At 57.4% G+C, this 12,412-nt stretch overlaps 1 protein-coding gene across 1 annotated transcript; it reads left to right on the top strand.

Annotated features, from left to right (window-relative positions):
* The first annotated feature begins 163 nt into the window (after nt 1-163).
* Nucleotides 164-8,632, top strand: LOC130683641 (ral-GDS-related protein-like). Its single transcript, XM_057501910.1, has 12 exons — nt 164-1,017; nt 1,589-1,678; nt 1,989-2,143; nt 2,283-2,953; nt 3,713-3,928; nt 4,276-4,379; nt 4,851-4,920; nt 5,671-5,736; nt 6,080-6,187; nt 7,070-7,191; nt 7,300-7,406; nt 7,772-8,632. The coding sequence occupies exons 2-11, from the start codon at nt 1,623-1,625 to the stop codon at nt 7,385-7,387; spliced, it is 1,656 nt and encodes a 551-aa protein (XP_057357893.1). The 5' UTR covers nt 164-1,017; nt 1,589-1,622; the 3' UTR covers nt 7,388-7,406; nt 7,772-8,632.
* Nucleotides 8,633-12,412: the final 3,780 nt, after the last annotated feature.

Here is a 12,412-nt window from a genome sequence, read left to right on the forward strand (position 1 = left end):
GCCCCGAGGTAACACAGGGCAGCCCAGAGCGGGCCACTCCAGCGCCAGGCCACAGTGTGAGCTATCCGGGCTGGCCTTCCCCCCAGCCCTTCCTGTGTGTGTGCGGTGGGCGTGGGGCACGGGTGGGACTGCAGGCCGGGCAGGAGGGGGCGGTCAGTGGCACAGCTCTGGTCTCAGCATTCAGGAGTGGAGGTGAGTGTCGGGACCAGGCACTTCCACCCGCATGTTAGTCCTGAGCCCGGGGGTGTCCTCTCCTGCCCCCAGGGACTAGAAGTCTAGGCAGATGGCCGTGTGTGCCTGACCTCGGGGGCAGGGTTTGGGGCCCACATTACCCCCTCTGGGGAGGTCCAGGCGGCCCCGGGTGCCTCCTCCCCAGCTATGAGGCACCAGCTTTGCAGAGCTCCACCCTGGGGAGCGTGGAGGAGCTGGTGGATGGACTCACCTACTCCACCTCCCTGGGCCTGGGGCAGGCTGTCTACACCCAGGACCCCGTTCCAAACCTGGCAACCTGCCAGGGCCCTCCCAGGGCTGCCCCACGAGAGTGGCAGACAGTCCCACTCCAGGGGGCCTGGAACCTCATTCCCGGGGGGGACCCCGTGCCTCTCCTTGCTCACATCCCAGGGGGCTGGGGGCTCTCGGGTGAGCTGCAAACCTCCCTTGTCCTGGTGGGTCCTGGGTTTCCCACTGACTAAATCCCTGCTGCCCCCCTCAGCCTGAACATGAGCCAACTGTTCATGGGACTGAGGTCCCCAGGCGCAGGGCTCCCCAGACAGGCACAAGGAGGAAGTGGAGAAAGCGCACGGCACCAGTGGAACCAGCTCCAAACACCAGCCGGAGCAGTCCCGAGGCCACACTCCCTCCCGAGGACGCTGACCAGCCCACACATGTGCAGGAGAAGCAGGGACTGTTCAGGGCAAGAAGGTCGTCTTCAGGGGCAACCCTCAGCCGGAACGCTTGTTGGTCCCTACTCCCTGCCACGGACGCTGACCAGCCGGCCACGGGCCCGCGGCTCCCCCGGTCAGCACCCACCCCCTCCTCGGCACAGTCGGGCCTCTGCCCACAGCCCGCGGTGTGTCTTGAGTGTCCCCACACGTGTCTGAGCCGCAGTGTGCTCCTCTGACAGGCAGGGTGGCTGGCAATCAGCCTGTTAGGGTGCCCAAGGGGAACACGGGAGGAGCCTTAGAGGGGCTCCCCTGGCACTGGGTGCTGCAGAAAGGACTGCTGGCCAAGCTGGGCCACTTTGGGGCTGTTACTTCTCTGTACCCGATGAAAAGCCTTGGGCCTCACCCATCAGGGGCCTCAATTTCGAAAAGCACATGGAAAGCAGCCTTTGGAGGGGAGGCTCGCGATTCCCTGTGGTGGGGCCCGGTCCTTGTCCTCACTGAGGCCACATGAGGGACCTCTGGGGGCAGCAGAGGGGTACCTGGGAAGGCTCGGGTAGGACTTCCTTCAGCAACAATAGGTGTGCAGCACCCACTTTGTGCAGGCCCTTTGGGCCCACTTAGCATAACTGAGTGAAGGAAGCAGACACAATACTGGGACCCCGTCCCGGGTGGAGTCGGGCAGTCACTTCAGGCGTCATCCGCAGGTCACGGCCGGGGAGCGTCACGGGCGATGCCCTCATGGTCTCCTCATGTGATGAGGGGCATGACGAGGGGCCAGAGGAGGATCTGAGAATGTGAGTTTTCACGGGGCCCGGAGGGGGCACTGCCCGTGTGCCCAGAATGGGTGGAGGAGGCGTCTGGGGCTTGGGGCAGGGGGCGCCCAGCAGAGCCCAGCAGGTCACCCATCTTTGGATTCCCACGGGCGGGCTGACGACTGGGGACTTCCTACTCGGGAGGATGGGAGAGCATGGGGTCCCAGGACAGGCACGCAGGGTCAGGAAGGGGGAGTGCACAGCGGCCAGGCCCGCACAAGGGTGGGCCGGGAGGGCAGTGTGGCGGGTAAGACCAGGCTTCTCACTCTGCCACCCCCCGGCCTTCCCCCAGCCCCAGGATGGGACGGGCTAGGCGCCTGGCCTGGGAGCCCCAGCGTGTGCCCAGTGTCATCGATGCCAGCCAGCTGTCATCCACCCTGGTGGGCCGAGTCCTCCACCACTTGGTCCAGGAGGAGCACCTGGGGCCCGCGGTGGCAGAGCTGGAAGGTGAGGGGCTGCAGCCAGGAGACCATGCAGGGTGGGCTTCCCGGACGGGGGTTCCCTTCAAGGCAGTGAGGGCTCTTCTGTCATTGTAAGGCGCGGGGAATCAGGCCCGGCGTGACCCTTTCTCTGTGTCCAGCTCCAGACCCACGGCAGAGGCAGCTGGCTCCAGAGACACAGGGGGGCCCCGCTTCGTGGGTAGAGCCCGTCCAGGAGCTCCCTGCGACCCCTGTGCTGGAGCTACGGCCGGTGTCACCTGCTTCAGCCCCTGAAGAGCCGGAGGATGTCCCAGCAGTGGCCTCAGCCCCGGGTCCAGGCCCTGAGCTGGAGCCCCATGAGCCCTTGGGCACGGGGCCTGGAGCACCAGCCGGAATGGCATTAGGCCTGGCAGAGCCAGGGGCAGACCCGGAGCCCACCAGACCCTGTGCCATGAGCCCCTGGGACATCCCAGGAGTGGTCTCAGGCCCCGAGCTGGAGCCCCATGAGCCATCGGGCCCGGGGCCCATGGCACCTGCCAGAATGGCACTGGGCCTGGCAGAGCCAGAGGTGGACCTGGAGCCCACCAGACCCTGTGCCATGAGCCCCTGGGACATCCCAGGAGTGGTCTCAGGCCCCGAGCTGGAGCCCCATGAGCCTTCGAGCCCGGGACCCGTGGCACCTGCCGGAATGGCACTGGGCCTGGAAGAGCCAGAGGCGGACCCGGAGCCCACCAGCCCCTGTGCCTGGAGCACCTGGGATGAGCCGGGGGAGGAGGAGCCGACGATCCTGGCGTTTCCCCCCTCCCTGGTGGCCGAGCAGCTGACCCTGATGTGTGCAGTGAGTGGAGCGGGCTCTCTGGGTTGGGGGTGGGCCTTCCCTGTGTCACGGGCTGCCCCAGACCTGCCGTCCCCCGACGTGGACTCCTGTGATGTGGGCCCACGTCCCAGCCTCCCCACGGACTCACCCTGTGCCCCGAGAGACTCTCCAAACTCACAAGTCCTCACTGACCACACGGGGACAGTAGGGCTGGCACTTAGGGATCCTTGCAAGCCAATGAGTTGGAGTGGAGGGAAGGTGGGCAGGGCCTGCCTGGGGTGGGAGGGGCAGGGCACGGGAGGGGTGCTCAGGGAGGTGCTGCCAGGGCCTTAGGTCCTTGGGCCATTGGCCTGGCAGGCTTCCATGGCCTCCACACCTCAGAGGCCCCTGCCAGGTACCTGACTGCATGGGAGACACAGACACCAACAGAGGCTCTGGGTGGAGTTGTTTCAGGGGAAAATGCACCTGAGTGGGAAGCGGGATCCATGGGGTGGCAGAACGGGAGGCAGATGCCCCAGGATGGGCAGGTGTGAGCTGCCTTGTGTAGCAGGGAGGAGGTGAGTGAGGGTGCCTGTGAGCAGAGCCCCTCCGTTCCCCACCACTGTGGGGTCCTGTGCATCCGGTCCTGGGCGCCTCAGTGGACGGGGTCCGAAGCCTGGACGGCCACAAGGCTCACAGCACATCCCCAGCTACCTGGGCTCCAGCTCTGACTGGTGACTCTGCCTGGGAACAGGGGCACCAGGGGCACAGCTGGATGACCACCCTCCTCGTGATCCCCAGGAGCTGTACGGCAGGATTGAATTTGGTGAATGTAAGACCTACTTAGAGAGCCAGCCACTGATGGAAGGCATTGAGCTCCTGGCCCCCAACATCCATAACATCATGAGGCAATTTGATGCCACGTTTTACTTCGTCACCTCCTCCTGCCTCGGGGCCCCGAGCTTGATGGCCCAGGACAGGGCCCGAGTGGTGGAGTTCTGGATCCAGGTGGCCAAGGTGTGTCATGGGACAGCCCCTGGGGTCCATCCTGGTGTGGTGGGACCTGCTCCCCTCCTTGGCCAGCTGTCAGGATGGGTGCCTGTGATCTGACCCTGTACGGTCCCTGGCCCCCTCCTGCCAGGGGTGTGTGGACCTGGACTCCCATCCCTGGGACACCCTGGGACAGCCATCCCTGGCCCCTTCCTTGGGTCGAGCTACAGTCCTCCACCCAGAAGGGCTGCTCAGCAGGTACCGGGTGTGCTGGGTTCCCTGGGTGTCTGTCTCCTTAAGGACAGGAGTTCATGGGGGGACAGAAGCAGAGAAGCAGGCCATGCTTGAGCTGAGAGCTCTCTCTTCCCTCCCAGGAGTGCCTGGACCTCAAAAATTTCGAGTCCCTCCACGCCATTCTCTGTGCCCTGGGGAGCTCTGCTGTGTGTCGTCTGGAGAGCACCTGGGGACATGTTTCCTGGTGGGTAGTCGTGTCCCCGGGACCAGGGCATCTGAGTGGATAGGGCCACCCCTGGGTCTGGCGCTGTCCCCTCAGTTGGCTGGGACCTCCTGGGAGGTGGCAGAGCCTAGGGACAGGGATGGTGGGCTCTTGGAGCCCCCTGTGGGTTAGGCCAGGGGGACCCCTGCAGGAATCAGTTTCCTTCAATGTCAGGTGTGGGTTGAAGCCAACTGGAGATCTTGAGCATGTGCCCTGCAGCAGGACATCTCTGCCCCAAGAACAGTGACCTGGCCTAAAGCCGATCTGCCCCCGGGAGAACTGGGAAAGGAGGCCCCGGGTGGAAACACGCAGCCCCCTCCCCAGGCCACGGATTCCCCAGGGCTCAGGGCCGTGATGGAAAGCCTCATGCAGGCTGGTGGGCCTTCTGGCTGCCCCAGGAAAGCTCTCCACCTACTGGCCGTGTGTCTCCCTCCTCCTCTCCCCTCCCCTCAGGAAGAGCTTCTGGAGCTATAAAAAACTTCAAAAGAGGGACCAGGGGCTTAACGGGAAGCAGCTCCTCAAGGTAAGTGAAGGCTAGAGGTCTGGAAGGGAGGGGCCCTTGGGGCAAGTCCTCTACCGTGCTGTGGCCCAGCCTTGGGTCAGGCTCGACATGTGTGGGGTGAGAGGGGGGAGCTGATGGGGGAGGTGGGGTCCCCCAGGCCCCCGAGGTGTCCCGTTTGTCTCCCTCCCTGGCTCCACTTGACTGGGGGCCTGGTATCCAGTGAGGACCCAGGGGACAGGCCCCCAGTCAGGGCTGGGGCTGGCGTGGGGGCGGCAGCATGGGTGGGGCCTGTGGCTGAGCAAGGTCGGCCTCTCCCCTGGGTCCCCCGAGCCCGTCACTGCCCCTCTGAGCCCTCGGGCTCCTCATCTGGTCATGGAGGGTTGTCGTCACCCTGGGGTGCGGGCCTGCCAGGTGAGCAGGGTCCAGGGAGCACAAGATGGGCTTCAGCTTTGTGCCCCTCCCACCTGGTCATGTGAGGGGAGCCGTGGTGATAGGCAGGTGACACGGAGTCCTCAGGGCACCCTGGGAGGCAGAGGGACCTCCCCTGATACTCTGGAGGTGAGGAAGCCTCTAAGGGCAGCCAGTCTCAGCGCAAGGACTCCCATGAGTATGTGTGTGCTGGAGCTGGGGTTGCTCTAGGCTGAGAGCCTGCTGGAGGTGGGGACAGCATAGGTGCCAGGGGACTCGGGCAAGGCATCCATCAACCAAGGTCTGGTTGTGGAGGCCAGGTGGGAGGGGAGCACGAGCACCTCAGTGTCCTGGGCCTTGCAGGAGGCGAGGGCCACGGTGAGGCGACGGCGGCAGGCCCCCTACGGATACCTGGATAGGAAGGCGCAGGTGAGAGTGGCGTGGCCAGGGTCACGGGCGGTGGGGGCGACCCTGCACCTGCTCCTGGTGCCACCTGCCCTGAGCTGCCAGCACTGGGGTGACCAGGAGGAGGGCGAGAGCAGCTGGGTACGGGAGAAGGTGGAGGACAGGTGCAGGGACCACAGGTCCTGCGATTGGCCAAAAGCCAGCCCTGGGAGGGCCGGGGAGGGGAGTGCAGGGCGAAGGGAGGGGAGGGCGGCAGCACAGGGTGGTCCAAGGGAGCTGGGGGTTGCGGGTGTGGGGTTCAGGGGAGGCTCTGTGGGTGCCCCTGAGGCAGGTGGGGACTCATCACCTCCCCACCCTGGTGGCACAGGGCATAGTCCCGTTCCTTGGATATTTTCTGCGTGACGTGCCCATGGACCAACTCTCGGAATATAATGCGGACGTGAGTGACCCAGCGAGGCACCGGAAGGGCAGGATGGTGAGTCTTAGAGAGAGGAAAGCCCCCAGTGAGCCCGGAGCTCTCAGCACCGCCCCCGCCCCCCAACTCCTGACCAACCCCCTCCACCCCAGGAGCTGGGCTGCTTGGAGAGGACTGCCAGAAGGACCCCCCTAAGCCCTGGTCCTGGCCCCAGGGCAGGTGGGGCTGAGGGCTAGAGGGGTAGCATCTGAGCAGGACTGGCCTCCCCCTCAGGCCCTGCCCAGGGGGAGGCATGTTGCTCCTTCAGGGCAGGAAGCACATCAGGGGGCTGGCAGTGCCTTCCCGCCTGAGGCCCCAGCCTCCCTGTCTGCCATCACAGAGTTGCGTGGGAAGCTTGGCCTCAGCTCCCCAGTCCACTCCCCGCCTCTCGGTAGCCCCGATCCTGGGCCAGGTCCGGGTGCTCTTTCTTGTCAGACCGGCCCCTTGGAGGGCCCTGGCTGTCCTCCAACTTGAGAAAGGGTGGGGACGTTCTGGCCTCGTTCTGGGCTCAGAGGGCTGTTTCTGATGCACTTTGGCTGCCTCGCTGCCTTCCCGGGTGATGGTATAAAATAAGAGTTGAGTGCCCAGCCATGAAAGGATTAGGGACGGAGTCAAGAACCCCTGGGCAGGACCTTGTCCGGGCCATCCCCTGGGTCTAATGTGTCTTGAGAGAGTTAAGACATGCAGAGCTGAGGACACTAAAGGCTTTGTCAGGTGGGGGATGGGGGTGGCATCGAGGCCACCTTCCTTGAGGAGGAGCTGGAGACCCAACACTGGGAACAGGCAGGGCTGGATGGCATTGGAGGGAAGGCGGGTTCCCGTGTGAGCAAAGATCCGGGACCATACCACTGCCCCACCCCTCACCCACCTCCCTGTCTGCACCCTGTCCTTCCTCTGCCCCAGGTCACTCTCATCGGACGTGAGATCATGATGCACAAGCGCGTGGCCGCGCTGTATGACCTGGAGCCCGATGAGCGCTTCCTGTCCTTCTTTCAAACCGTGGAGCCCCTGGATGAGGAGAAGAGGTGAGGCCGGCAGGAGTCGGGCGTGGGCTGCAGCTGCCGGCAGGCTCGGGGAGAAGGGACCCCTGACATGTGGCTCCAGGGGCTCACGGGTGGCCCTCTGTCCTGCAGCTACCGCCTGTCCTGCCAGCTGGAGGCCTCAGGCCAGTGGGCCAGGATAAAGGGGCTGTTGCAGTTCTTCAGGTCCCACGAGATATAAACTTAGTGGCCAGGGCCAGGTGAGTTTCTGGCCCAGGGCCATTGGCAAGGGGTGGGCTGTTCCCCAGCCTTAGGGAACCTTTGGGCCACGTTGCGTGTGGGGGCGTCCTAAAGACCAGTGGGGCTGGCATCCCGGCTCCACTGCCAACCGGTCCTGTCAGTCTGAAGGGTGGTTCCCCTCCCCCTCTGGGATCCAGCCTCCTACTCCGTGAGGAGGTGACGCTCAGGAGCCTTCCTGTGACAGGGACCCCCCGGGTGCTGGTGATTGGCAGGACCCTCCACACAGGGCCCGGAGCACAGAGGGCAGTGGGGATGGGGTGGAAGCAGGATAATGGGGGGAACCCGGGATAACCTGCCTCTTCTGATCACCCGCGTGGCCCTGTAGCTGCTGTCATCGGGCCCGTGGTCCTGCTGGTGTCCTGGCTGCGTGCGGACAAGAGCTTCTTCCCCTTCAGCAGGTGGCACCTGGCGCCCCAGGACCCCAGTCTGCTTGCTGCTCCTCTTCCTCCTGCTGCTCATCCTGAGCCTCTGCTGGGGCAGGTGCTCTGGCACCTCCCGTGTCGGCAGACTCGGGCATCTCCCCAGGCTGCCGCTGCACCCTCAGGGACCCGTACGCAGCTGCAGCCAACCTGGACACCTTTGTGCTGTGTCAGCCCCTCTGCTTGTGGCCCGCTGGACAGAGGCGAGCTGCCCCACCACGCGGAGGGCGTCACCATTCCTGCACGTGGCCTCCCATGTTGTCGACACCACCTGCTGCCTGGGTGCTGTCAGCCACTGAGTTGTAGCCACAGGGTTCCAGGAAGAGGTGGGGCCGTCCTCACCAGGCCTGGCCTTTCCCGGGATGGACACTGACATGGTGCAGCGCTGCGTGGAACCACCATCCCTGGGTGTGCAGCAGAGGCATCTGAGGACGCAGGGGTGGCCGGCCACCACAGGCTCCCAGGGCATGCTCCCAGGGGGACCCCCTGTACAACTTTCTCATCCCTGAGAAATAGCCTCCCCGGGGATTAAAGATGGTGGTGTGAGAGATGAGACAGAGCCCTCCTCCTAAAACCACATATGATACAAAAAACATAATTAATACAACCAATCCTGAAAGAGCAACATGAAAGAAGGCTGCACCAGACTGCATACACCTGGAGAAAAGAGCAGAACTCACGGAACAGGGTCAGGTACCAAAGCTGTGAGCCGGCGGGACCCAAGCCCTTCCCCCACCCCAGCCCAATGGCGGGAGGAAGAGACACAGACCTGGGAGGGAGTGGAGGCCTGGGATTGCTGAACACCTAGCCCTGGAGATCTGCTCTGGGAGCATGAACCTGCATTGCATGGTGCTCTGGTGATTAGTGGGGTTAGAAAGCTAAGACAGGCGGAAGACCCGGAGAGTCGGAGATTCGAGCTGCTTGTGGAAAACAGGGATTCATATCCGACTGATCTGGGTGGGAAGTTTGAAAGACTTCCTAAAAGCGAGAGGGCTGCTAGAGGGACAAGGATTGCACAGAGCTCGCCGCTCAGGAGAAAGGACAGGTAGACAAACTTATGTGGGTACACTCTGCCCGGCAGGTTGGGAACTTAAACGATCTTCAGGCGCTCCATCCCCCTGGCTGGCTACGTAGCTCCAAGGTCCCCCACTGTGATATGCAGCCTGCTGTGTCTTCCTCCCAGCTAGCCCTGCACCTGGCTCACAAACGGGCTGCCCCTACCCTGTCATCAGGCCAGCCAGAGGGAAGCCCTGCCTACAGCAGCTATAAACACAAAGCACAGAGGCTTACACCCGTGTGTTCGGTCGCTGGTTTTGGCAGTTGAGACAGGCATAGCAGCCAGGAAATAGGAAACAGCACTTTCCTGCCCCCAGGCACCAGCACCACTCCCCTGTGACCCCCAACATCACTCCAGTGGCTGAACGGCTCCAGAGAGTAGAGCTTCTGGGCACTAGAGGGTGCCACATGCAGGTACGAAATGTGAAAGGAACCTGTTTCAAAGCAAAATCTCAACACCAGAGAAAGGATCGACTGAGACTGAGTTAATAAATTTTCCTGAAAAAGATTTCAAAATAAAAATCATAAACATGCTCATGGAGGTACAGAAAAATATTCAAGAACTCAGGAATGAATTTAGGACAGAGATCCAGTCATTGAAGAGCAAAACAGAGGGTATTAAAAGCTGGTTAAATATGGTGGTGGAGACGATAAATGAAATGGAAATTAGGGAAGAGGAATACAAAGAAGCTGAGGAACGGAGAGAAAAGGATCTGTAGGAATGGAAGACTACTGAGAGAAATGTGTGACCAAACCAAACAGAACAACATTCATATTATAGGGTACCAGAAGAAGAAGAAGAAGAAGAGAGAAAAAGGGATAGAAAGTGCCCTTGAGGAAGTAATTGCTGAAAACTTCCCCAATCTGGGCAAGGAGATAGTTTCTCAGGGAATGGTAGTGCACAGATCTCCTAACACAAGGGACCCAAGGAGGACAACACCAAGACACATAATAATTAAAGTGGCAAAGATTAAGGATAAAGACAGAATACTAAAAGCAGCCAGAGAGAGAAATTGGATCACATACAAAAGGAAAAACCATCAGGCTATCATCAGACTTCTCAGCAGAAGGGCCTCGAACCAAGAATACTTTATCCGGCAAGATTATCATTTAAATTTGAAGGAGGAATTAGAGAATTTCTGGGTAAGCAAAAGCTGACAGAACTTAGCTCCCACAAACCATCTCTACAGTGTATTTTGGAGGGACTGCTATAGATGGAAGTGTTCCCAAGGTTAAATAACTGTCACCAGAGGTAATAAAAAGGAACAGACAAAGAGTCCAGAATATGATATATAGCTAGTATATAAAGAATGGAGGAGAAAAAAAGGAGGGGAAAACTTTAGATTGTGTTTGTAATAGCATACTAAGTGAGTTAAGTAAGACTCTTACATAGTAAGGAAGTTACCCTTGAACTCCAACAAATCTAAAGCCTGCAATGGCAGTAAGTGTATACCTACTGATGATCACCCTGAATGTAAATAGTCTGAATGCACCAATCAAAAGACATAGAGTCACTGAATGGACAAAAACACAAGACCCAACTGTATGCTGCCTGCAGGAGACTCACTTCAAACCCAAAGACATATACAGACTAAAAGTGAAGGGATGGAAAAAGATATTTCATGGAAGTAATAGGGAGAAAAAAGCAGGTGTTGCAGAACTTGTATCAGACGTAAGAGACTTTAAAACAAAGAAAGTCAAAAGGGACAAAGAAGGACATTACATAATGATAAGGGATCAATCCAACAAGAGGATATTACCATTATAAATATCTATGCACCCAACACAGGAGCACCTACATATGTGAAGGAAATACTAACAGAATTAAAAGGGGAAATAGAATGCAATGCATTCATTCTAGGAGACTTCAACACTCTACTCACTCTGAAGGACAGATCAACCAGACAGAAGATAAGTAAGGAGACAAGAGGCACTGAACAACACATTAGAACAGATGGACCTAACAGACATCTACAGAACTCTCCACCCAAAAGCAGCAGGATACACATTCTTCTCAAGTGCACGTGGAACATTTTCAAGAATAGATCACATACTAGGTCACAAAAAGAGCCTCAGTAAATTAAAAATATTGAAATTGTACCAACCAGCTTCTCAGACCACAGGGGTATGAAACTAGAAGTACATTACACAAACAAAATGGAAAAGCCTACAAACACATGGAAATTTAGCAACGTGCTCTTAAATAACCAATGGATCGATGACCAAATAAAAACAGATCAAGCAATATGTGGAGACAAATGACAAAAATAATTCAACACAGCAATATCTGTGGGATGCAGTGAAGGCGGTGCTAACAGGGAAGAATATTGCAATACAGGCCTACCTCAGGAAAGAAGAACAATCCCATAAGAACACTCTAAACTCACAATTAATTAAACTAGAAAATGAACAAATGAGGTCCAAAGTCAGTAGAAGGAGGGACATAATAAAGATTGGAGCAGAAATAAATAAAATCAAGAAGAATAAAACAATAGAAAGAATCAATGAAAACAGGAGCTGGTTCTTTGAGAAAATAAACAACATAGATAAACCCCTAGCCAGACTTATCAAGAAAAAACGAGTCTACACACGCAAACAGAATCAGAAATGAGAAAGGAAAAATCACTACAGACACCACAGAGATACAAAGAACTATTAGAGAATACTATGAAAAATTACATGCTAACACACTGGATAACCTAGAAGAAATGGACAACTTTCTATAAAAGTACAACCTAGTAAGGGTGACCCAGAAAGAAAGAGAAGATCTGAATAGACCATGACCAGCAACAAAATTGAAGCGGTAATCAAAAAACTACCTAAGAACCAAACTCCTGAACCAGATGGATTCACCCCTGAATTTTATCAAACATTTAGTGAAGACCTAATACCCACCCTCCGTAAAGTTTCCCAAAGAGTAGAAAAGGAAGGAATACTTCCAAACTCATTTTATGAGGCCAGCATCACGCTAATGCCAAAAATCAGGCAAAGACACCACAAAAAGAGAAAATTACAGACGAACATCCCTGATGAACATAGATGCAAAAATACTGAATGAAATATTAGCAAACTGAATTCAAAAATACATCAAAAAGATCATCCATCATGATCAAGTAGGATTTATTCCAGGGACGCAAGGATTGGTACAATATTAGAAAATCCATCAACATCATCCACCACATCAACAAAAAGGACAAAAACGACATGATCATCTCCATAGATGCCAAAATAGCATTCGACAAAATTCAACATCCATCCATTCACGATCAAAACTCTCAACAAAATGGGTATAGAGGGCAAGTACCTCAACGTAATAAAGGCCATACATGACAAGCCCACAGCCCACATCATGGTTAACAGTGAGAAGCTGAAAGCCTTTCCTTTAAGATTGGGAACGAGACAAGGATACCCACTCTCCCCACTCTTATTCAACATAGTTCAACAAGGTATCGGGTGAATGTAGTAACCACATTGTTTTTTCATGTAAAACC

The sequence above is a fragment of the Manis pentadactyla genome, chromosome 4 (assembly GCF_030020395.1).
Source record: "Manis pentadactyla isolate mManPen7 chromosome 4, mManPen7.hap1, whole genome shotgun sequence".
NCBI classification, from domain to species: Eukaryota; Metazoa; Chordata; class Mammalia; order Pholidota; family Manidae; genus Manis; species Manis pentadactyla.